Source organism: Sus scrofa, chromosome 1 (genome assembly GCF_000003025.6).
Source record: "Sus scrofa isolate TJ Tabasco breed Duroc chromosome 1, Sscrofa11.1, whole genome shotgun sequence".
In the NCBI taxonomy this organism is placed as follows: domain Eukaryota; kingdom Metazoa; phylum Chordata; class Mammalia; order Artiodactyla; family Suidae; genus Sus; species Sus scrofa.
Window position 1 is genome coordinate 8,524,669 of NC_010443.5, and position 26,149 is coordinate 8,550,817.

At 46.1% G+C, this 26,149-nt stretch overlaps 1 protein-coding gene across 6 annotated transcripts in view; it reads right to left on the reverse strand.

Annotated features, from left to right (window-relative positions):
* Positions 1 to 21,969, reverse strand: part of SYTL3 (synaptotagmin like 3) — a 93,816-nt gene extending 71,847 nt beyond the window's left edge. For 4 of the 6 annotated variants that reach the window (XR_002342344.1, XR_002342345.1, XR_002342339.1 and 1 more), the window contains exons 1-3: positions 21,739 to 21,882; positions 11,604 to 12,215; positions 8,524 to 8,742 (exon numbers count right to left, since the gene is read on the reverse strand). Coding sequence is in view for 1 of the 6 variants with exons in the window: in XM_021086369.1 (XP_020942028.1) it covers positions 8,524 to 8,742; positions 11,604 to 11,713 (329 nt within the window). In the remaining 5 variants the exon portion in view is untranslated. Of the gene's footprint in view, positions 1 to 8,523; positions 8,743 to 11,603; positions 12,216 to 13,715; positions 13,828 to 21,738 lie in introns of all 6 variants that reach the window. The other 2 variants (XR_002342341.1, XR_002342342.1) reach the window with 2 other exon arrangements.

Below are 26,149 nucleotides of genomic sequence, written 5' to 3' on the forward strand. Positions count from 1 at the left end.
GCACTCAGCACCATCTGCCCTCTGACGCGAGCATGCACGCATGCTCAGTGGAAGGTCAGTGGTCCTAACTCATCTTAACCAGTGTGGCTCCAACCAGGGCAGCTGATTCCAAGTTCCTGGAAAACAACGCGGCAAACGTCTTATTGTTTAGGACCATAATAGCGGGCATGCAAGTCTTTTGTAGGTGACCTTGATTAGTGAAGGCGGGTGAAATGCAGTTGACTAATGATTGCCCACAGTTTCAAAAGTATTTAATACCACTAAACTGTGTGCTTAACCATGGCTAAGGAGTTTTATGTTATGGGTATTTTGCCACAATTAAAAATAACTTTTAAAAAGCAAAACAAGCAAACCCAAGGGCCAGGAAGCTCAGATGAACTCTCCTTATTCCAAAAAAAATCAGCGTGGAGAGACTCAGACCCAGGCGTGCTGGAAACTGCTTTTAATGACAAAAGACACAGGAGAAAACCAGTATAATGCTCCTAGTACATAAAACCCAGATACTCAAAAAAGAAATCAAACTAGTCTCAGATGTCTCTGTCATACCAAATTCCAAAAGGATAACAGTAACTGAACATTGAGATGTCAAGTTCAGACCTGAGATTTTAACACCCAATGAGGTCATCACTCACAAGGAAAGCCACTCATGCTGAAAGCCTCCTCAAAGAGGCAATGGCTTAGTACGTGTGCCATTGTTCTAAATCTTTGAAAAGACTCTTTAGTTGACTGAAAATAAATTAAAAAAAAAAAGAAAAGAAACTGGAGTTCCCATCGTGGCTCAGCAGTTAGTGAACCAACTAGCATCCATGAGACAGGTTCAATCCCCAGCCTCACTCACTGGGTTAGGGATCCGGCATGGCTGTGAGCTGTGGTATAGGTGACAGATGCGGCTCAGATCCCTCATTGCGGTGGCTGTGGCGTAGGCAGGGAGCTATAGCTCTGACTGGACCCCCAGCCTGGGAACCTCCATATGCCTTGGGTGCAGTCCTAAAACGACAAAAAGACCAAAAAGTAAAAATAAAAAATAAATTAAAAATAAGAACATGCAAATGGGAAACCATGGTCTCCGATACCTGTGTTCATGGAACAGTACAGGAGTTGAATCATGGAAAATCCAGATATGACTTCTATTCGACGTTAGAAATATGGACTTGGGAAATTATTGCGGAAATTCTTTTGAACCCATGCCTAGGAAGGACCCACAAGCTTGTCTGGTATCCCTACACCGCCGGCACCCCTAACTCTCCCTACTGCACAGCCCGGAGTATTAACCAAGCAGCAGTCCACTGCCAGGTCGAGTGCCAGCCTAGGGCAAGGGCTTCCTGCCGCTGACCTTCCTGTAGGGTGAAGAGTCCAGCTGAATTGGGCAAGGTGACAAAACACTTAAGTACACAGAAAGCTTACTCACCTCCAAAGGGTTTTGTTTTTTTGTTTGTGGGTGTGGCATTTTTGTTTTCTGGGGTGTTTTTTTTTGGTTGCACCTACATCAATTGGAAGTTCCTGGGCCAGGGATCGAATCCGACCCACAGCTGCAACCCAAGCTGCTGCACAGAAAACACCAGATCCTTAACCTGCTGTGCCACAGCAGGAACTCCTCAAAATGGTTGGGTTTTGTTTTGTTTTGTTTTGTTTTTTGGTCTTTTTGCCTTTTCTTGGGCCGCTCCTGCAGTGTGTGGAGGTTCCCAGGCTAGGGGTCTAATCAGAGCTGTAGTCACCGCCGGCCTACACCACAGCCACAGCAACGCGGGATCTGAGCCACGTCTGTGACCTACACCACAGCTCACGGCAACGAAAACGGTTTTACAAGCAAGACCTGCTGTAGCTAATCAAGCGCTGACCACAGAAGACCTTTCAACTTCAATAATGGGAATGATACTCAGACTACTGTGAAGACTTTCCTTTGGTAAGCGCAAGATAAACTTTTCAAAAATAAACTTCTTTCCAAAAGTATCCCATAAATGTCCTCTTTTTAAGTCTCTGTTTGGTAACATAAGGCTTCAAAGACAAATAAGTCATCCTTCCTCTCATGTGGCCACTGGATAAAAAGAATATCATCATCCTTTATGTAATTATCATCTGTCCTGTTTCTACAGAGAGCAGAGTCCACAAGCAGGTGCAACAGCTAAGCTTTTTGTGAGAACTTAAACAGAGGCCATTTCCAATGCAGAACTAAGAAGAAAAAGACGGTATCCCAAAGATCAAAACACTTTTTCTCTGTGAAATTAGCCTCAATGGCTAACCTCTTGGAAATCTGGAAATGTCAACCTATGCGAAATATTTTTCTCAGTATAGTTAACTTGTCTAATATATACTTTTTCATGTGAAATGCATGAACCTCATTTCTATCAACAATGCTTCAAATCAGTTTCTATTTAATCTTTTCTAGGGCCGCACCCACGGCATATGGAGGTTCCCAGGCTAGGGGTCGAATTGGAGCTGTAGCTGCCGGCCTACGCCAGAGCCACAGCAACGCCGGATCCCCAACCCACTGAGCGAGGCCAGGGATGGAACCCGCAACCTCATGGTTCCTAGTCGGATTCGTTAACCACTGCGCAGGAAATCACATTTTTCAAAAGAAATCAAATTTTGAAAGAGAGGCAGTAAAAAATGTCATTTGTAACCTCGCCACCGAGGTGAACTCCTTCCTTGGCCACCTCTGATAAGCCATACCCAGTGTTCAATTTCTTTTCAATTTTCATAGAGTAAGACCTTTACTCCCATGAAGAGCAGATGTGTTTACAATAATGAGCTGGAAGTATTCCATTCTCCTACATTAGTCACTTACCTTGTGGATATAAAGCAGTGATTTGGTATTTCATCAAAACACAGGTTTATAAAAAAAAAAAAAAAAAAAAAAAAAAAAAAGGAGTTCCCGTCGTGGCGCAGTGGTTAACGAATCCGACTAGGAACCATGAGGTTGCGGGTTCGGTCCCTGCCCTTGCTCAGTGGGTTAACGATCCCGCGTTGCCGTGAGCTGTGGTGTGGGTTGCAGAGTGGCTTGGATCCCGCGTTGCTGTGGCTCTGGCGTAGGCCGGTGGCTACAGCTCCGATTAGACCCCTAGCCTGGGAACCTCCATATGCCACGGGAGCGGCCAAGAAATAGCAACAACAACACCAACAACAACAAGAGACAAAAAAAAAAAAAAAAAAAACGGGATTATAAAAATATTGGGAGTATCAGTCTGAAATTGGAAAGATCACATTTTCCAAATTCTAGGAATTTTTTACTTTAAGCAGAAAACATAATTACTGTGGATCTTCCTTTGGAAATGTCACTTGATTTTCAGTAAAAACTACTTCACAGAATGCAGAAAAAAACCCATCTTATCCCATAGTGATATCTTTACATCTAAGTCCTAATCTAACATGTATTGGAAGGAGTTCCCCTCGTGGCACAGCGGAAATGAATCTGACTAGCATCCATAGGACGTAGGTTCGATCCCTGGCCTTGCTCAATGGGTTGGGGATCCGGTGTTGCCGTGAGCTGTGGTGTAGGATGCAGATGTGGCTCAGATCCTGTGTTGCTGTGGTTGTGGCATAGGCTGGAGGCTACAGCTCCAATCTGACATCTAGCCTGGAAACCTCCATATGCCGCAGGTGCAGCCCTAAAAAGACAAAAACAAACAAACAAAAAAACGCAAAAAACAAACCCCAAACCTATAAAATGTATTTGAACAAAAAAATCCCTTTTAATAAATTCCAAAATTTTATTTCAGCTATTTCTGCTCTGCAGCAGTAATTCAAATCCCAACCTGAGAACTAAGAATGTGAGCATAAACGCTAAGATCTGTATCAGTTTGGAACCAAACACACTTAAGGTTTTTCTCCATCAGCCCAGGTATGTGTGTCAGAGTCCATGAGCAGTGGAGGAAGGGCCCTGAAATCAACAGCACCACCCACCACAACTTGAGACCTGAAGTCTAAACTCACTGTTGCAATTATTTTATAAAGAGTAAAGCATTCCAGGAGTTCCCATCGTGGCTCAGCAGAAACAACTCTGACTAGGCTCCATGAGGACACAGGTTTGATCCCTGGCCTTGCTCAGTGGGTTAAAGATCTGGTGTTGCCGTGAGCTGTGGTGTAGGCTGGCAACTGTAGCTGTGATTCAACCCCTAGCCTGGGAACCTCCATATGCTTTGAGTGCGGCCCTAAAAAGACCCCCAAAAATTCCTAAAGAAACAGAGGAAGCATGCCCACGGACATCTGAAGCTGAAGCATCAATAACTTGTTACGGTCATAGCCAGTTACAAAGCAAGATAAAAGGATCATAGCGTGAAGGAAAAAAAGTCTTGGGTGAGTGTAATTCCTCAGCAAACTGCAGCACGGAGATAAGCCGGTTTCTTTTTAGGTGGAATTAGATGTTACTGTGTAGCATATCATTTTGAAGGAAAAAAAAAAATCAATGCAATTGTAAGTCTCCAAGTTCAATTATTTTTTAAAATGAAGCTAATATATAAGCAAGCATAAAGCTTTGTCTCCTCGATATTACAGCATAGTTGAGATTATGGCCAACTATGGGCCATTTCACAGCAGAATTTGTCAATAAATTCCAAAGGGGGGGAAATAATCAACCAAATATCAATCTGAATTCCTTCTCCTCCCAAATCACCCCTCTGCTGATGGCTCCTGCTAAGGATGTCACACGGCACCGGCGTGGGAAGCAAATTCCCCCCAACTCTCCTCTTCTCAGGCCCCTCAACACCTACGTTTACTGAGTTCTTGCTGTCGCTTCTCTTTCACTCTCCATTCTTTTCATTTTTCCACTTAAGCACAAAGAGCTCTCCGTTGTGCCAGGCCTCAGAATCATTTGCACTTTTCCCGCTTTCACCCCCTGTACCTAAGTTCCAGCACCCCCTGTGGACCTGTCCCTCCCATCCTCCATCTCTCTGGCCGCCAGCCTCATCCTTTCCTGCCTCGGTCACTGCAGGGACTTTCACCTGGCAGAGTGCGCGTGCTCACACCCCATCTCCTACCGCCTCCAAGCCCAGCTCTGCTGAGTGACTGTAAAACCCTGTCCATCCAGGTGAGCCTCCCAGCAGGAAGGAGAGGGCGGAGATCAAGAAGGGATGGGAGGAGTTCCCGTCGTGGCGCAGCGGAAACAAATCCGACTAGGAACCATGAAGTTTCAGGTTAGACCCCTGACCTCACTCAGTGGGTTAAGGATCCAGTGTTGCTGTGAGCTGTGGTGTAGATTGCAGACGTGGCTCGGATCTGGCGTTGCTGTGGCTCTGGCACAGGCTGGCAGCTGTAGCTCTGATTAGACTCCTAGCCTGGGAACCTCCATATGCCACAGCGTGGCCCTAAAAAGCAAAAAAAAAAAAAAAAAGAAGAGATAAGTTAGGAGCTTGGGATTAACAGATACATAGGGCTATATATAAAATAGATGAACAACAAGGACCTTAGAAACTTTCAAAAGAGAATTATTTCTTTGATATATATTTTCCCAAAGAATTTTGCTTGGGTATCTTTTTTAAAATGAAAGGGAATTATACCCCAGAGTTTTATAAGCTGCTTTTTAAACATCTCCCTGTGTTAAGAGAGCTCCACAGCACCTTGTTCATGGCTTTGTAATATTCTACTTGATTGTGGGCTGAGGGGGAGGGGGTTGCTACACCCTCAACATGTGGAAGTTCCCAAGGCGGATCCAACCCGAGCCACCATTGTGGGCTGTGCCATAGCTGGATCCTTAACCTGCTATACCGCAAGGGAACTTCCTATTTGATTGTGTTCTTATATGTCTTTTTATCATTAAAAATAATTTTGGACCCCTCAATTAAAAAAGAAAAAAAGGGGGGTTCCCACTGCGGCCCAGCAGTAACGAGGCTGCAGGTTCGATCCCTGGCCTCACTCAGTGGGATAAGGATATGGTGCTGTCGCGAGCTGTGGTGTAGATCACAGAAACAGCTCAGATCTGGCATTGCTGAGGCAGCTGCAACTCCTATTCGACCCCTAACCTGGGAACTTTCGTCTGCCGCAGGTGCGGCCCTAAAAAGACAAAGAAAAAAAAAAAGGCAGGGTGGGCCTCTGGAGACCTGGTTCTAGTCTTAGACAACGTGGCCTTGGGCTATCTTATGTCTCTAAGCCTCTGTTTCCGCATCTGAAAAACTGGGGTAACAGTAGTAGCTGCCACATAAGATTAAGGTTTAAATAAACATTTGGTGCCCACATGTGCTTAGCACAGCCTCCCACAGGTGAGGGGCCCACACTCACCCCACAATGTTCCCTCTCCCTGACAGTGTCCGGCTCCCTCTCTAATCCAGACCCGCCCCAGAAATGCTCCCACGTGGGTGCTCTGGGAAGTCAGCTTGAGCCAGCTCAGCCCTCCCCCGCCCCTCCCGCCTCTCAGCTCCCCTGGTCTTCAGCAGAAAACCTGCCCTGGAAGCAGAAACCTCAAGCATCTCCTGGACCCTCAACCCAAGTCCAAGGCTGCCCGGCACCAGCCCCAGGCCTTTTGCACTGACTGCAGCAATCTACATATTGGTTTTGCTTTTTATAAATTGCTGCCCTCAAGCCTCCTCTTTCTTTAAAACCTATTTTCTCCTCCTGTTCCCACAACAAATCCACCTCTTGAGGAATAAGTCCAGGCTGAGGAAGAAGCAGGAAGGGGAAAATGAGGCCAAAAACCTTTCTAGGTCCCAGTTCAGTTATGATGGTCAAACACCCTCACGTTTCACCAAGCCTGGTCTTTGGTGTGGGTCCAAGATAGGACGGCAGCCCAGAAGGGCCAAAACTAGAGCGAGCACAGACAGCTTCGAAGAAACAAAGCAAAGAGAAAGGAGCCGGGGTCGGTGACATTATAAATTCCTTAGCTCTCTGCCCATAGGACTTCCTGTGTCAGGTCACTCAGAGCACTGCAATTACCTTAGATATTTTGAAAAACATCCTTGTTTCAACATAAGGGAGTTGGGTTTCAGAAATCACCCTTGATGAGCTTAGAGGGGTAAAGTTACAAAGCCCGGAGCACAGTGCTCTCCAGGGCGGAGATTTCAACAGCACCTGCTTCCTGGGCGGTTGCCTCAGCTCCTGTCCTTCTGTTTTGATTTTTAGCTTAGAGTTAACTCGTAGAAGAAAAATGCTGAAGCATGAACACCTTACCACGCAGTGTTTATCAGTAGTGTTTATCACCCAAATGCATATGGTGGACTGAAGTGGGGGAAGAAGCTCTTAGAACCTTCTCTCCTCCCTCAAGAGCACAGCCCTGCTTGAGCACAAGTGTGCCCAGGGCGCCTCACAGTAATTCTTTGTCTTTTGCTCTCAGGTTAAGAAAAGCCTGATGGCTGTTGGCTCCCACAGACCCAGGAAACATGAGATGCACTGGGTGCCGTCTTGGCACCTGCTGTTTCAGAGAGGGAGGGCTTGCCAGGCAGAGCAAGCCAATCGGGTCGAACAACTCACCTTGGAAGGAGTGATCGCAAAGGCTTGCAAAAGGACGGGAAATTTAAGGAGATTAATGTCAGGGCGCCCACTGAACAGAATCCTCCTGATTTGGGGGGAGAAAAGCCAGCTGCCGCGCCCACACTGAGAGCACCTTTCCTAGTCTTTGCTGTGCAGGCAGGCATTTGTAGCAATATTTAGAGGTTGTTTTCGGATTTGACTGATTACTCTCCTAGATCACACCAGACAAACGTTTACTCCCGCCCATCAGGTCCAGGATGGCCTTGTGCTCGCTCTCCACCCCACCCCCAACAAGCAGGAACACGCCCCTGTTTTCAAGGACCAGCCCCGCCTGCTTCCAACAGCAGGCAATCAAGCCAAATACATGCTTCATCATTTCAAAACGGGTAATTCAGGAGTTTCCGTCGTGGCACAGCAGTTAACGAATCCGACTGGGAACCATGAGGTTGCGGGTTCGATCCCTGCCCCTGCTCAGTGGGTTAACGATCCGGCGTTGCCGTGAGCTGTGGTGTAGGTTGCAGACGCAGCTCGGATCCTGCGTTGCTGTGGCTCTGGCGTAGGCGGTGGCTACAGCTCCGATTAGACCCCTAGCCTGGGAACCTCCATATGCCACGGGAGTGGCCCCAAAAATAGCAAAAAAAAAAAAAACCAAAAAAAAAAAAAACGGGTAATTCAAAAATACTATGTTTAAAGACATTTTTTAAAACCTCACATCAAACGAATAATAGAATAAATGTAGATTCAGTCTATCACTCTTAGAAAGCATATACCCATTTCTTTATTAGGGCACCCAACCCGGGACAGCTGCCTCCTTTTTAACTAAACCACACAGGACACTCTAATATCCCCTGTGATAAAATTCAGCCCACTTATCCTGAGAGAGAGTAATTAAGCTCTAAGAAAACGAAGACACCTCGTTAAGAAATTGAAATGAATCTTAACACCTAGGTTAGCTGATTCTCAGCAGCCATTACAAACCTCTATAAATGAAAAAAACCTTGCAACAAATATAACACATATGTAACACCAGGTATTTTTGAATTAGGGTAACTTCTACATCTAAAAAGGCAGCTCCCTACTAAGCGCTCTGTAAACATTTACTGACCTCCCCCCGCCCCCCATCCTCACCTGTCCTCAAAGCACACGGTGCATTTCCAGGCTCGGGCGCTCCTCAGGAACACTCGGCACTCGGCGCACACGCGGTGGCTGCAGCCCTGGCACACGGCTCCCCGGTTCAGCAGGAACCCCAGGGCCCGCTGGCAGCGGGCACAGGACTTCTCTTTGTACTCCTGGCTCACATTCTTCCGGCCTCTCCACCTGAGATGCTGCAGGTGTGTCTTCAGCTTCCTGTGGCCCAGAGAGTTAAATGATAAAATACAATTGAGGGGAAGGCATCTGCCAGGCAAACTCCTACGTGGCAAGGGCTCCCAGAGCAGCGCCATGGCAAGAGAGAAGGGACTTCGGCATCCAGCACCCCCGGGGGTCCAACACGGCCAGGTGAACTAGGACTCACGCAAGACTGAGACCGAGCAGAGGCTCAGGGCTGTTCTCGGCTGTGAAAGCCTTACCTCGAAGGACTGCTGGGAGGATCCCATGGCACAGCATAAACCCAGTGGCTGGCACAGAGGAGGCAGCTACAGAGTTGGTTCTAGGGCCATCCCTTCATGCCCAAGGAGCATTACGGTAGTGAGCAAGAACAGCGAGAGAAGAGGAAAACTGCAGATAATGACATCAATTCTAACAGGTGAGTCAGGGAAAGATCTATAAATATCCAGCAAACAGGCCAACTATTGTCGTAAGTTCCCCAATAAAGTTATTTTATGATGCTATGTTTTTCCTACTGGGTTTTTTTTTGGGGGGGGAGTTGTTTGTTTGTTTGGGGGGGTTGTTTTTTGTTTTTTTGTCTTTTTGCCTTTTCTAGAGCCGCTCCCTCAGCATATGGAGGTTCCCAGGCTAGGGGTCGAATTGGAGCTCTAGCCACCGGCCTACGCCACAGCGACGCGAGATCCGAGCCATGTCTGCGACCTATGCCACAGCTCATGGTAATGCCAGATCCTTAACCCACTGAGCAAGGCCAGGGATTGAACCCACAACCTCATTGTTCCTAGTCGGATTCGTTAACCACTGAGCCACAACGGGAACTCCCTGCTACTGTTTCGTTGTTGTTGTTTTTAGGGCTGCACCTGCAGCATATGGATGTTCCCGGGCAAGAGGTCAAATTGGAGCTGCAGCTGCTGGCCTGCTGCACACAGTCACAGCAACGCCAGATTTGAGCCGCGTCTATGACCTGCACCACAGCTCACGGCAACCACAGATCCATAACCCACTGAGTGAAGCCGGGAATTGAACCAGCATGCTCATGGATACTCCTCAGGTTCTTAACCCACTGAGCCACAAGGTAACTCCTGCTACTGGTTTTTTGTTTTTGTTTTGTTTTTTTTTAAATAGGTAGTCCATTACTTTCAGTCGGTATTTCCTAGGGCAAGAGCCCTAGTGCAAAATGTGTTTACATTGGACCCCAAAAGGTACCATGAGCCAGAACACTCTTTGATGAAATGTCTCTGTTACTTTTAGAAGAGAGAAACTAATCCCAGGAAACAAACTTACATCCAAGTTTCGGGATTTGCTCTAAAATCGGTACCTTTGGGAACAAAACCTTTTGCCACAGTGTCCATGTTACTTGTTGATACTGAAAATGTTTCTAACAGAGTCACAGACATGGAGAACAGATGTGTCATTTCCAAGGGGGAGGGCTGGAGTGGGAGTCTGGGGTTAGCAGATGCAAGCGATGGATAAACGACAAGGTTCTAGAGCAGAGCACAGAGAACTAGAGTCAATATTCTGTGAGAAACCGTAATGGAAAAGAATATTTTAAAAAGAATGTTCACATTTTAAATGAATCACTTTGCTGTATAGTAGAAATTAACACAACATTGTAAATCAACTATATTTCAAGTAAAAATGATGTTTCTAAATCACTGAAAGACCTTTAATCATCAGACAATTCCATTTTGTTCAGGGTATTGTATTTTCTTCGTGGAAGAAAGTGTAATACACTTAGCTTCGGGACAATAGGAGAGGGTACAAAAAGAATACTGTGGAGTTCCGTTGTGGCTCAGTGGGTTAAGGAGCCAATATAGCGCCCATGAGGCGGCCGGTGTGATCCCTGGCCTCAGTCAGTGGGTTAAGGATCTGACATTCCTGCACACTGTGGTGTAGGTGGTAGATGCAGCTCGGATCCCAAGTTGCTGTGGTGTAGACCAGCAGCTGCAGCTCTGATTTGACCCCTAGCCCTGAAACTTGAATATGCCACATATGCACCATTTAAAAAAAAAAAGGAAAGAATTCTGTGCCTCCTGGTTAACCAGAAGTTTTCTCTCTTTCCTCAAACATTTGGTGGTCCAAAGTTTTATTTTATATGTTTATTTTTCTGGGTAGATTCCAAAAGAGTTCTGCCCTTAAAAATAAAACAAAACCAAAAAGCCTATTTCATGCACTTATTTTCTAGACCTCACATGCTCCAGAAACACCGATAAACAAAGCATCACATATCAAAGGTGGATCTGGACAGTGGACAACAGACACTGTTTTGAGAGTCTAGCCCTGCTTTGTTGTATTAAAGTCGAACAGCTCAGAGAGAGAGAGAGAGAGAGAGGAACGCTCTCCATTGACAAATCAGGGAGCAGGCTGGGCAGGTTCAGACTTCGTGCCCCCCTTCCCTCAAAGCCGCTGGGAAGCAAAAGAGAGCAAAGAAAAGGACAGAACTGGGTTCCAGCAGATTTGCTGTTTCGAAGCTGCTTGCTTTGCGCCTTCAGTTACCACTAGAATATAATTTAAGAAAACCCTTAGCCCAAGGTTTTCCCTTGAAGGGTGGGCACCTAAGAAGCCTGAAAGCTTCCTTCGAATTGTTCCTGCAAAGTAGGCAGATGGACAAACAGACAGACAGACAGCAGACGTATCACAGAAAGGCATCATATTCAATGAAAACCAAAAGGCAGTCTTTCCCCGGCCAGGCAACCATCCCCAGAGCTGAGTTACCTGGCAAAGCTCATCTCCACCCACTGCCCTTCAATCTGACACCCAGCAGAGCAGAAGCCCAGCAGGAAGCAAGCAGCCCTGGGTGAGCAGGAGCAGGACGCCAAGTGGAGGTGGCCTGCAAGCCGGAAAAGCCCCAAACCCCAAGAAGCCCCCCGTCCGCAGCCGCCTACCGGATCCGCTCCTCCTCCACGTTTTGAATCTCCCGGTCCCGGTACAGGACCTGGAGGATCGTCTCGCGTTCCGATTCCTGCAGGGAATGCAGGTTGACTTCGTGGGCCATGTCCCGGCTCCTCCTAGACCCGAGCTGAAGTCTCGCTCATGGCCTTGCACTCCTGTCCGGAGGATGAGCCCGGAGCCCAGGAAGAGCCCCACGTGCTTTGGAAAACACTCCCTCTCCTATTTCATTGGCAACCGTGTGGCTCGTGGCTTTTTTTTTTTTTTTCCCCCTTTTTAACTGTGTCACACTCCGCAGGCGAAGACTGTCCCGCGAGGCTGTCACTCGGCTGGAATGGTGGCTCATGCCACCTTCGGAGCCTCCTCGCTGGGTCCTGCCACAGCCTTGGACATCCGGCTAAGTCAAAAGCATATCTTTTTTCTGAGGTTTTGCCAGAGATCGTTATAAATGATGTATGGCTTCTGCTTTGCAGAAGTCACCTCTGCTCTGTAGAGGGAACTTTTGAAGAGCAGCAAAAAGAGTATCAGTGACTTAGAGGAGCCAGCCTTCCCCTTCAAGTGTTTACAGGTAGCAGTAATGCTGGCTCGAAGCCCAGCCAGTTTGGAACCTGTAGAAAAGACAACAAAAATGACATGATTTTTCCCAGCTTGTGTCTCACTGCAGCATTAGCCCAGAAAAGACAAAAACACTCTACCCAGACAGATGTTGGCCTTTTCTGCATGATGACAACGTAAGATTTTAAATGTTATTAAATTGGCCTTCTCATGTTTCTGAGAGCTTCAAACTTTCACACGTGAATTGTTCTGATATGAATTCTGTATCTGGAGTGAGTAGAAGCATGAACGGCAGACCTATAATTGTAACAATGTGCTCAGCTACTAGCTGTGATTTTTACAATTAACTTCAAAACTCAGAAAACTTTAATCAGGGGATGTCACCACAACCTCAGTCTATCAATTATGTATCAACTGTTTAACGGTTTTCAGCGACTGCCTTACGGACAGCGTCTTGCTTCTGTTTAACCTCAGTTGGCAGGTTCTACGAATATTCTTCCTTTTTTTTTTTTGCCATCAGTGCATTGGACACACATCACCTTCCTCCCCCCAAGCAAGAAGATGGCATTGAATTGATAAAACACTGGACAGACGCATATCAATGAAAAGCAGAAAATACAGATGATCTAATCTATGTATTTTCTATAATGCCGTTTTTTCATCAAATCTATCCGAATCCCTTTGCAATGAGACTTCCTCTCAATGCTTTAGAAGCAAAACTCCCTATGTTCAGCCTCAACAGAAATCCACATTATATTATTTTGTGATCCACAGCAAATCAGTGAATGAGAGCTTAATAGAGCCCTGAGGGGTCATTCTCTCTGAGCAGAGATTCTTAATCTTTCTGTCTTAATCTTTGGTGATCTGGTGAAGTTTCTGTATTTAAACGCATGCAATAAAATACACTGGCTACAAAGGAAATAGATTATCCTGAAATTTTGAAAAATTACAATACTTTGGGGTTAGTAGATGCAAAAGATGACATTTAGCATAGATGGGCAATAAGGTTCTACTGTACAGCAAAGGGAACAGTTTCCAATCTCTTGGGATAGAATATGATGGGGGACGATATGAGAAAAAGAATGTATATATATATATATATATATGTATAATTGAGTTATTTTGCTGTAAGCAAAAATTGGTGCAACATTGTAAATCAACTATACTTGCATTTAAAAATCAAAAAAATTATCATACAGTCAAATAAGGGTCCACTGATGCATGAGGTCTAGCAGTGATCTAACAAGGAAGGTAATTTCAGAGTAGTCATGATTGTCAAGGATATTTTGAAATATCTACAACATACAGTGACATGACAGTATCTGTGACTTCTATTGGCAGCAGTCATGAGTCCTGTTAGTTCTACTGTGGTTTGATGCCTATATTCATAATTGAAGGAAATGCTAAATTTTTGTTGCAGGTTAATGAAAATAAATATGTAAATATTTTCACATCCAAGTTCGTGGACCTGCAGGCTAAGGACCCCTGGCATAAGGGGTTCTCTATTTTTTCTCTCTCTCTATTATAAGATAAAGTCAAAACACGTGGCTCACCCAAATTGCAGAGGTTTCCTAAGGGGTGGGAAAGCCCAGGAGCTGCCAAGGGACGCTCTTGGCTCTGGTCTTAAGCAAAAGTGTCCCTCAGTGCCTGCTTCCAGAAGACTTCCTGTACAGATAGTGGGAAAATGACAGTGACAAGGAGCTCCAGCCCCACCAGGGTCAAAGCCTCGTGCCTCCTCAGGCCCCCATTTCCAGCTGAACAGATGGAACCAGGCTCTGAGTCCCTGGGAAAGAAGAAAGCGATGGGAAACAGCCTGATCAAGTGCTAAGTCAGGAAGTGCCAACTGGCTACCAAATCACCAACTTCATGAGCCTATTGCTTTCGAACATGACCCTCAGTTCTTCCTGCTTTTTTCTTATTTCTCAAGTATTTTAAGTGAAGATTTTTCCACTTGGCTCAAAACACATGACCTGTGCGCTGAGCTTCCTGGGGGAGGGGGGTGGCTCCTCTGTCTGGCCCTGCTGCAGCTGGGAGGCTGGGCCAGTGCAGCACTGGGCTGGAAAGGACACCTCACTGAGGGACTCCTGGAGTACTTAGTGTTCATTCCTTTAGGTGGCTAGGGATTACCCGTGCCAGAAATACAGGATTCTGTTATTTAAACACTCCATGGTACTCGGCCAAAGCCACACCTGTGGCCTCAGTGCCCTTTGCCGTGATGAGTGGGAGCTATTCCTCCCCCTAGTGGCCATTCTGCTGGTTACAGAAAAGTGAAAATCAGTTTTTTCCAGAACCCATCCATCATCCATTCTTCCAGTAAATACTGATTAAGCACCTAACACGTGCCAGGCACTGTTCAGGTGCTTGGGGTACAGGACTTAAGGACCGGTAATTCACAGCCTACCTGCTTCTGAGGCAGGAGGTAGATGGGCCCCGGGGCTGAGAACTGCTGGGACTCACTAGGCTGAGTACATTGGGCCTGGCTTCTCTTTGATTCGTCAAGGAGACAGTTAATGGCAGCAGCTGAGCTCTGCTATAGTAAAAAGCCAGGCCATAATAAGTTCTGCTAACCTTCCCATAAGCCTTTGCTCTGGAATCCATCTTGGCCAAAATATGCACACACATATCAGAGAGGGCGGTGGATTCAATCAGGTGTGAGAAATAAAACAAGATAATGGGTCAAAGGAAAACAAAGATCCATAAAAACGGTCCCATATAAGTGATTTAAATCACCTCTTTGGGGCAGTCTTCATTCAGGAGGACGCCCGCACCCGCACTCTTCCTTTGGGTGTGTGTTTCGGCTTTGCTTCTGCCTTAGATAAATAGACTCTCTCCCTGTGTGCTCTCCCACGTGTTGTACTGTGTCTCTAATAATAAATTTTGTATCTGCTTTTATAGTCTTTGACTTCTTGAAACACTCTTGCTTTCAGCGGAGGCAAGAATCAGGGCAACTCTGCTTTTAGCGTCTAGCCTCGAGCTGGTCTCGTTGCTAGGACTCCTGGTTTCCACCCAAGTTGCCCAGGTTCAATTCCTGAGCAGGGAATTATAATCTTGCTTCTAGCCAACACTCACTGCTGTCTCTCTGAGGTCACTTCTAACAAGAATATGATGTGACTCACAATAAAAGTATATGGAGGATAATTACAGGCAGAGAAACATCAATAGCCAGAGTGAAAACAGAGTGAATAGGGATGAGCTGTTTTTACCAGGAACTTGCAGTGAAGCAGTCACTGTACTTGAGTGTTAGATATATTTCTGACCTTCTTAGTAACCAAGGAAAAACAAACCCCACAAGCAAGGTGGTGTGTGCAGTTCCAATAAATCAAAAGAAAACAAGGGCATTATCAAGGTTTAAAGGGCATGGACGGAAGAGGCAGTCAACTATCTCAGCAGTGGTTGGTAGAAGATACAAAACTGTGCTTCATGTATCACTACGTTGATTTCAAATTAACAAGGACAGGGAGTTCCCATGGTGGCTCAGTGGAAATGAACCCAGCTAGTATCCATGTATCCTGAGAATGCAGGTTCAAGCCCTGGCCTTGCTCAGTGGGTTAAGGATCCGGCATTGCCCTGAGCTGTGGTTGTAGGTTGCAGATGTGGCTCGGACCCTGTGTGGCTGAGGCTGTGGTGTAGGCCAGCAGCTATAGCTCCAATTCAGTCCCTAGCCTGGGAACTTCCACATGCTGCATCTGTGGCCAAAAAAAAAAAAAAAAAAAAGGATAGAGCACCAAATTGTAATGGTAAAGCCTTTCAAATACAGGAGAAAACATGGTTCTTTCCGGTATTTCAAGGTGACACAGGGCTGAAGCTTAGAAAACTGGAGGTATGGGTGTTCAGTGTCCCTCTCTCTGGGTTTTTATTGTTGGCTTTGAGAGATATTGACTCTGGCTTCGATAAAACTTCAGTTATTCAAGCACTTGGTTGACAACTACTATGACCAAAGCATCCTATTGTTGGATTAAAATGTGCTTTTTTCTTTAGCTTGGAGGCTCTCCACCTGCCTCCAAAGCCTCGGTAAACAAGCGTGACTTTTTTTTTTTTTTTTTTTTGGCTTTTCACCTTTTCTAGGGCTGCTTCCCGTGGCATATGGAGGTTCCCAGGCTAGGGGTCGAATCGGAGCTGTAGCCACCGACCTACACCACAGACACAGCAACGTGGGATCTGAGCCGTGTCTGCAACCTACACCACAGCTCACGGCAATGCTGGGTCCTTTACCCACTGAGCAAGGCCAGGGATCGAACCCACAACCTCATGGCTCCTAGTCGGATTCACTAACCACTGCGCCATGACGGGAACTCCAAACAAGGGTGACTTTCTGAATTGACGCAATCCATACTGCATGGAGCATCCCCCAGGATCGTTCATGCCAAGAGTTAACAGAAACCTGGAAGGATGTTGTCTCTTTGCTTTCCAGTGTCCCCCTAATGTCCCACCTGGCTTGGTGGCAGAGACATTCCACATATTTGAGCCACACATACTTCATCTCACTGGGACTTGTTCTGGATTTTTAAAGGGGGCAGTACTATACTTCCTTCTAGAAATTTGTAGGATGTTTTTGGTTGTCACGGTGACAAAGAGACATCTTGCATTCCCCTACGAATGTTAGCTATCTCATCAGATAATTCAACTAGGAAAAAATTAAAATTATCTGATAACAGAATTTAACTCATAGAAACACAAAGGATATTTTGCAGGGTTTTAATACATGCGGAGTTTTCTAGAATGCAACTATTTGCGTAAACTGAAGGAAGACTGCACTTGGTTTCATTTAACACGTTAGCGAAAATTGTTCATAATTTCAGAAAGTTGCATCACCCAGAGATGCACTGCTTGCAGTTTGGGAATCCCTAATCCCATGTCAGTTTTCAGTCTACATTTATCAACGTCCTATTCAGTGTCATTCTATGTACACAAAGGTCTGACTACTTCACTGTGCCCTCTGATGTAATTTACATATATGAGTATGTATTAAAATACTTTAATTTACTGCCCTTTTATTTCTCCTTTTATCACAGTATGATGTTGCATTATTATTGGTATTGTTATTCCTCTAAGAAAATTCTATGTGGATTCCAATTCTGGACAATAAAAGGTAAACTATGTCCTGTAAAGAATGAGCATTGGGTCTTTTGGGTTTAAGAATCACGGAAATACTACACAATGGAATACTACTCAGCCATAAAAAGGAACAAAATAATGCCATTTGCAGCAACATGGATGCAACTAGAGATTTTCATATGGAGTGAAGTAAGTCAGAAAAAGGAAGACAAATACCATATGATATCACATATCTGGAATCTAATACAGGGCACAAATGAGCCTATCTACAGAAAAAGAAAAAAAAAAAAGCTTATGGACATGGAGAACTGACTTCTTTCTATCTGGTATTCGAGTGTCATTTCCAGTGGTGACACTGGGTTTTAGTCATCCCTCATCACTCAGCAAATAGGTCCTTGATGTTTGGCTGGAATTGAGAAACCCAGCGAATATTGTGACATGCGGGTCTGCTCGCCAAAGCAGGAAGTGTGAACTCAAGTAGGCACTAAGGATAGTCAGGTGGGCCAGCGAGCAATTTTCTCAGAAAGCACCTGTCTTCAGAAATCTGGAAGGCACAGAAAAATCTGAGTCCCTTCAGAATTTGAGAAGCATACTAAAAAGAATTTTGTTTTAATGATCGCATACAGAAATTCACAACCTCATAGCTTGAACAATGAAATCTCCCAGGTCCATTCTTCTCAGATGATATTTAGTCTTTCGCACACTCAACAAATTCTTAAATTATGTAATTTTGTCCCAAGCCCCCGGAGCCAGGCTCTGGCCTCACCTGCACAGAGCCGAGACTATTCTCCTACCTCCTTTTTCAATGGCAGTCTTGTAATTTTGTAATGGGACTGCCTTCCTTTTATGGCCTCCTACCTACTGGTCTGGTTTTATTTAGCAATGAAAACATAAATAAAACCTACACACCACAGTGCCACTCTAAAGCAAAAAGTCTCCCACAGCCATTTAGAGACGCCCTCCACAGCAAGTCATCCCATCTCAGCATCGGTTTGGGTGTCAGACAACCTGGGATCAAACCCCAATTCGGGACTCATCTGGGTACAGCCCTAGAGCAATGGCTGGTACAAAGCAAGCAGGGCTCAGAACCAGTCCTGACTGCTCTGCGTCTGCTCCAAGCCATTTCTCTGGGATCGATATGGACACGGGCAGCAGGGGTGGAGGTTCACCCTAAAGCCGGCCCAGTGCCTCCATCCTCACCTTCCCACCCTGTCTGCACCCTGCCGTGCTGTGTCCCCGCGGAACTTCGCATCCAGACGCAGAATTGGGTTGTGATGTTTAGCACGTGGGTTCAGAGCACCGATTTCACGGGCCTCCTGTGCTTGGGGCATGATGGAGACTATAAGTAGGAGCCAGTGTCTGCATTCCAGAAGTTCACATTCCAACCCGAAAGGGGACATGCGAACAAATAAATTACAACCCGGTGGGATGAGTCTAAACACACACGGATCTACAGAGGAGACGCTCAGAGGAAGAGGGCAATCCCTCCATGTGGAGACAGAGAAGTGGCTGGCGAGAAGGGGGGAGTTGGGGGATGGGGGAGGAGGGGGGAGTTGAGGGATGGGGGAGGGGGGAATTGAGGGGTGGGGGGAATTGAGGGGTGGGGGTGGGAGGGGGGAGTTGGGGGGGGAGTTGGGGAGGGGGGAGTTGGGGAGGGGGGAGTTGGGGGATGGGGTGGGGGAGAGGGGGGATGGGGTGGGAGGAGGGGCAGCAGGGAAGGCGTGGGGGAGGGGTGGGAAACGCGCGCCGGCTTTGCTGGGGAACAAACATCCAATCACCGGCTGAGCTTTGGCCCCGCGCTTGCTTGCTTTCCTCGTCCTCGCAGCCAAGACGGACTTTGGCTTTTTAATCCGACAAGGGCGCAAGTACAAGAAATGCGAAGCAGAGGGCGGGCGAGAAAAAGAGGCCCGGAAAAGCAGCACTCTATCTGCGGACGCGGCCCCGCGTCCTTTCCTCGGATTCTGTACCCTCTCCGAGCCGCTGGTCACCCGATCAAAGGAACAAAAGCCCCCCCGCCCCGCCCCGGTCTGTGAGGCCGGGGAAACGCGGCAGCTCGGCGCGCGGCGCGTGCGTGTGAACACGAGCGTCCTCGCCCCCCGCCCCCGCCCGGGCCCCTCCGAGCCGGCCTCCTCCGCTGCTGCAGGGTTTGACCACAGCCGTTTCCTTGAGAAGCCGTTTTTTTCAGAATGCAGCCACCGTGCTTTCTGCCTAGAAGGCAGGGGACAAGTTGAGTGACTACGCAGAGCTTGGGACTTTACCTGAAAAGAGGCTTTACCTCTTTTTTGCTCATGTACTCCCCTCATGGACCGCAGCCTGGACCAGTCACAAGGACCACCAGCGCGCCCGCCCAAGACAGGAGTCCACTCGGGAGCCTCTGTGTCCGTGGCTCCAAGCCCCGGCTGGGTTCAGGCTCACAGGCTTGACGGATTCCTTTTGGCAAAGCTGAGATGAATGGCCTGTGCCCATCAGGAAGTGGGACATGGAGATGAGCCTTTACAAATTCTTTGTCTCTCTGGTCACTGAAACAGAGGTGGAGTCCTGGGAGGCCAGTGACCTTGGGCCTCAGGACCCCTTGCTTGCATGGCTCTGTACCCGATTTTTTTTTTTTTTTTTTTTTGGCTTTGAGGGCTGTACCCGTGGCACATGGAGCTTCCCAGACTAGGTGTTGAATCCAAGCTGCAGCTGCCGACCTACACCCCAGCCACAGCAAGGCCAGATCCAAGCCACACCTGCAACCTACACTGCAGCTGGAGGCAACACCAGATCCCCAACCCACTGAGCATGAGGCTAGGGATTGAACCTGAGTCCTCATAGATACTAGTCAGGTTCATAACCTGCTAAGCCACAATGGGAACCCCTCCAGTGCTTGATTTTATATTCATTTTCTTTTTTCTTTTCTTTTTTTTAAATTTTAAGGCCCCATCTGCAGCATAAGGAAGTTCCCAGGCTAGGGGGTCAAATCAGAGCTATAGCTGCCAGCCTACCCCACAGCCACAGTCACACCAGATCCGAACTGTGTATTCATTTTCTTAAAGAAGTCTTCAAACGTATAAGCTTCAGGTCCCTCAAAACTCTTTCCTCAATATATGACACTGCATGTATGTGGACTTAAATCTGGAAAACTTGACACCTACCCAAGACCAGAAAAGGTAGAAAGAGCGCTTCTCCTGGAAAGGCGCCTGCCATTCACAGTGGAGTCTACCGTGAAAGGCAGGCACCTTCTCATTCGGGTGGATATCTTGCTGCCAAAAAAAAGCTCCCAAATGCCTTTTTAGAATCAAAGTTAAACACTGAAATAGAAAATCATGACATTTCAGGCTTAAACTTGACCTTTTCTCATGGAAGAGTAAAGAAATGAGAATACTATTATACTGTTATATATATGAGGTATTACTCATCTTTGTTGCTATACTTTTTTGTACCAGCTGCTACTATTTATTTAGTACCTACTCTGGGCCAGGCAGTCTGACAAGCTCTCTGCACACACTATCTCAGTCTTCATTGCCACATTGCGGGGTCAGGACACCCATTTTACAGAGGAGGAGAGTGAGACTTGGAGCAATTAAGTAATTTACCTAAAGTCACACCCTCATGTGGGTCTCTTTAACTCCAAAGCTTTATGCTTTGTTTAGGCAGAAAAGTTAAGACATTAGAATCTTCCACTACCTTGGCTAAATAATCTTTTTCTGCACCAAGTCTAACTTCTTAGTTGATCCTTAATGTCTAAAGCACTTTGTATATATATAGTCTCTCCTCTTGTCAAGAAATTCTGTTCGGGAGTTAAGGAAGCTGAATGGAAAGACATTGAAGTCAGACCCCAGCTAACTTAATTATTATTTTTTTTAATGGCCGCACCTGTGGCACATGGAGGTTCCCAGGCTAGGGGTCGAATCAGAGCTGCAGCTGCCGGCCTACACCACAGCCACGGTATCAGCAGACCCTAAACCCACTGAGCGAGGCCAGGGATTGACCCTGCATCCTCATGGATACTGGTTGGGTCCTTAACATGCTGAACCAAAATGGGAACTCCTTAACTTTTTTTTTAATTTAAAAATTATATGCATGGTCCACCTCCAAACTAGAGATGATTGGTGATCAAAAAAAAAAAAAAAATCTGAATACGTGAAGGAGGTTCAGAGCAAAACAGTAATAAATTGTATACGAATTTACAAACCAAAAAGGGAATCAAACAACACTCTATACCACCTTAAAAAAAAAAATCATACCATATAGCTTTTGGATAGTGTTTTTTTAGCTTTCTAAACTCTAAAGCACTTCTTCCATTCCATTTAAATCATTTAAAGTGTATGGTTTAAATCATACATTTAAAATCACTTAAATCCTCATTTAAAATGTATGCTATTCAATAAAATTACAAGTCATCTTTTGTCTAATTTATCGTTGCTTTTACTTCCCACCTGTGAAAGTCACTGGTTTAAGAGAAGTTATAATGACTAATCTCTACCCACCCGCGTGGCTAAAACAACCTGCCAGCATGGCTGGATTGGACACTCAGCCTACCTTTGCCTCAGCTTCAATCGAGGAGACCCGGGAGCTGGTCCAGGAGAGGGAAGTCAATTTTTCTTCGACTTAGAACCACTGACGTATTTCTCTTTCCTTCCTGTCGGGCGGGCGGGCCCTGAGTGCCTCTGTGGCTACTAACCCCCGCATCACCAAGGACCTGGGGGCAAAGCCACCTGAAACCACTCCCAGGAGCTCTTGTAGGCCAACAGTTCCTGTTTTCAGCTGGAGCAAAGACCACGATGATGCTATTGCCGTGTTTCACCCCAACCAAGAAAACCCCCCAGAGATTAGAGGCTTCAAGTAGTCAGAAGTTCCGACATTGGCGAGGGGCTTGTCATCGACCACAAGTGTAAATGACTAGTGTGATGACATCTCAAGGAAGAGCTGCTAACTCAAGTTGACTTAAAACAAGACAGGCAGGGACTTTGGGGGCCAGTAAATGAAGTGTAGCAGGTATACAGACTATGACACAAATCATTAGCATGGCTTGATAAATTCTCAACACCGTGAACACATCCCTAACAAGAAGCCAAACCTGTGCATCCGGGGAGCCCGTCATGGGCCTTCCAGTTACTTCCTCGGCCCCCAAAACAACACTTATCCTGACTCTCCCATCTTGCATTAGTTTTCCTGAATGTGCAATTTATGTAAATCAAATCATACAATATTAAATCTTTTGACCTGGTTTCTTTTCGTTAGCATATTTATGAGATTCATTCGATTGCATACAGGTGCAGTTTGTTCATTCTCATTTGCAGTATTGTATTTCATTGTATGACTATATCAAAAATGTGTTTATTGTACTGTTGATGGACATTTGCGTTATTCACAGTTTGGGGCTGTCATGAGAAGCGTTGCTACAAACTTTCTTGCAGAGTCTCTGGGGTGAATATTTGCAAGTGTCTGGCGGTTATGTGCCTGGGAGTGGAATTGTTAGTCATAGGTACATGTTCAACCTTAGCAGATGCTGCCCTTGGTTGAACTAATTTACATTACATTACATTACATTATAGCAGATGCTATAATTGTTGAACTAATTTACATCCTACCAGCAACAAGTTCCGGGGGCTCCACATCTGCCTCAACAGTTGATGCTATCTGCCTTTCTTACTTTATTCTTTCCAGTGGGTGTGTAGTGGTATCGCATTATGGTTTTAGTTTTTGTTTCCCTGATGCATAAAGTAGCTGAGCAATGTGGCATCATTTTATATGTTTATCAACTGCTTGTATGTCTACTTTGACGTAGGGGCTATTCGTGTCTTTTGCCTATTTAGCTATTGGGTTGTCTTTCTGTTGTTGATTGGTAGAAGTTCTTTACATATTCAGGTTATGAGTCCTTTGTCAGATATTTATATTACAGATATCTTTGCCCTCTCTGTGGTTGTGTTTTTTCATTCCCTTGGTGGGCTTTTTGGAGGACCTCAGACTCACTCTTGAAGATGAACTAGTACGAAATCTGGTTGGGAGTCAGGTAGGTCAGCTGATGATTTAGGTGCCCTGTGAGGCCTTGGGAGTCACTAGATCCCTCTCAATTCTCCCGGGCCTCAGTTTCCTCTATTGTAAATGAGGTTCACTCTCATCCCTTTGGCTCTTCAGTTCTGAAATCTCATTCTTCTGTGACCTGAGGATGATGCCCCAGGGTGGGCAATTCCATCAGATGAAGAGCAGGGATGGACCTGATTTCAGAGAGATGGCAGTGAGTGATGGCTTGGAGCGAGATCTTAATTCTCTGCTCAGAAATCGAACCTGGGCAGCCTGGGTGAAGACCAGGAGTCCTAGACACTAGACCAGCTAGAGGATGCAAGCAGAGTCGCCCTAATTCTTGCCCCCACTGAAAGCAAGAATGTTTCAAGAAGGCAAAGACTATTAAATCGGGTACAATGGTTATTATTAGAGATACAGTACAACATGGGGGAGAGCACACAGAGGGATGGCAGAAGCAAAGCCGTAACACACACCCAAAGGAAGAGTGCAGGTGCGGTCATCCTCCTGAATGAGGAGCAGCCAGAGAGGGGATTTAAATCGCTTATATAGGAAGTTCCTGTTGTGGAGCAGCGGAACCAAATCCAACTGGCATCCATGAGGAAGTGGATTCGATCCCTGGCCTTGCTTAGTGGGCTAAGGATCCGGCATTGCCGTGAGCTGTGGTGTAGGTTGCAGATGCAGCTTGGATCTGGCATTGCTGTGGCTGTGGTGTAGGCCGGCAGCTGTAGCTCCGATTCAACCCCTACCCTGGGAAATTCCATGTGCCACAGATGTGGCCCTGAAAAAATTAAAAAAAAATTTTTTTAAATCGCTTATATAGGACAGCTCTTCCGGTTCTTTGTTTTCCTTTGGCCAATCATCTGGTTTTATTTCTCACACAGACGAGCCCCAGGGCCTTTCCCAATATATGTGCACATCTTTGGACCAAGATGGAGTCCAGAGCAAGGGCTTAAAGGAAGGCTAGCAGGACTTATTATGGCCTGGTACCCCCTCCTTTTTGGACCCCTAGGAGTCCTCCATGCGTGTGTAACTGGGGAGAGCTCCTTGACCCCAGCAGTGATGGACGTGGTCGTATTTTTACTCCAGCAGCTCCTGCCATTAACTTTCTCCTTGACGTGTCAGAGGAGCCAAGCCCAATGTAATCAGCCTAACGAGTCCCACGGTTCTCAGCCCAGGGGCCCATCTACCTCCTGCCTCAGACACAAGGGTTAGGATGACGAGATGAAGAATGAATTAAAAGGACAGGCTTGAGGAGTTCCCACTGCGGCACAGTGGGTTAAGGATCCAACTGTAGCAGCTTGGGTCACTGAGGAGGTGTGCGTTCGATCCCTGCCCAGCATTGTGGGTTAAGAGTCCCACTGGCCTTGCTGCAGCTGTGGTGTAGGTTGTAGCTGTGGCCCAGATTCAGTCCCTGGCCCAGGAACTTCCATAGGATGCAGGCATGGACCAAAAAAAGAAAAAAAAGAAAAGAGGACAGGCTTTGGGGTGAGACAGACCCGAGTGACCTTGAGCAAAACATCTGGCCTCTCTGAGGGTTCCCTCATAGATGACAGTTCTCTCAACCCGCAGATATGTATTGTGCACCCACCGAGTCAGGCTCTGCCGAAGTGATCACAGTCTAGGACCCACGGCCTGCTGTTTATTTAGTAGTGATATTATAATTTTATAGCATAAGAGACTGTCGGAATCCATTTAGGAATATTTGGAATAAAATGTTTTTAGAACGAGAGCATCCTAGAATAGTTATTTCCAAAGTAGGCTGTTGCTAAGGCTGCTGCAAGAAATACCTTGAACTGTGCTGCTTAAACAACAGAATTTTTCTCACAATTCTGCAGTCTAGAAGTTCAAAATCAAGATGTTTATACTTCTCTCCTTGGCCTGTAGATGGCTGTCTTATCTCTGAGGTGTCATAGAATTTCTCTGTGCCTTTCTTTTTTTTTTTTTTTCTTTTGTCTTTTTTGCTATTTCTTTGGGCTGCTCCCACGGCATGTGGAGGTTCCCAGGCTAGGGGTTGAATCGGAGCTGTAGCCACCGGCCTACGCCAGAGCCACAGCAACGTGGGATCCGAGCCGAGTCTGCAACCTACACCACAGCTCACCGAAACGCTGGATCATTAACCCACTGAGCAAGGGCAGGGACCGAACCTGCAACCTCATGGTTCCTAGTCAGATTTGTTAACCACTGCACCATGATGGGAACTCCCTCTGTGCCTTTCTGTGTCTTCATTTCTTCTTAGAAAGACATCAGTCATATTGGACTAGGACCACCATAATCCCTCATTTTAACCTACTTACTGACTTAGAGACTGTCTCCTGGAGTTCCCACTGTGGCTCAAGAGGCTAAGAACATGATATAGTGTCCATGAGGATGCTGGTTCCATCCCTGGCCTTGCTCAGTGGGTTAAGGATCCAGCATTGCCGCGAGCTGTGGTGCAGATTGCAGATGCAGCTTGGATCCTGCATTGCTGTGGCTGTGGTGTAGGCCTGTGACTGCAGCTCCAATTTGACCCCTAGCCCAGGAACTTTCATATGCCATGGGTACAGCCCTAAAAAGACAAAAAAAAAAAAAAAAAAAAAAAAAAAAAAAGACTATCTCCAAACACACTCTACTTCCCAATATAGGTAATATTCTGAAGGGGGTTAGAGCTTCAATATATGAATTGTGGGAGAGACACAATTTGGCCCATATAGCAGTAGGATATACTGGGAGTTCCCTGGTGGCTCAGCCGGTTAAGGCTCCAGCATTATCACTGCTGTGGCTTGGGTTCAATCCCTGACCCGGAAACTTCCTCATGAGGGCATGGCTGAAAAAAAAGCGGTAGGATAGACTAAAAAAATTTATAACTTCTATTTCTATTTAGCTCTTTCAAAAATCTAAAACAAACTTTATTAATATTAAATAAATGGATTCATAGTTTAATATA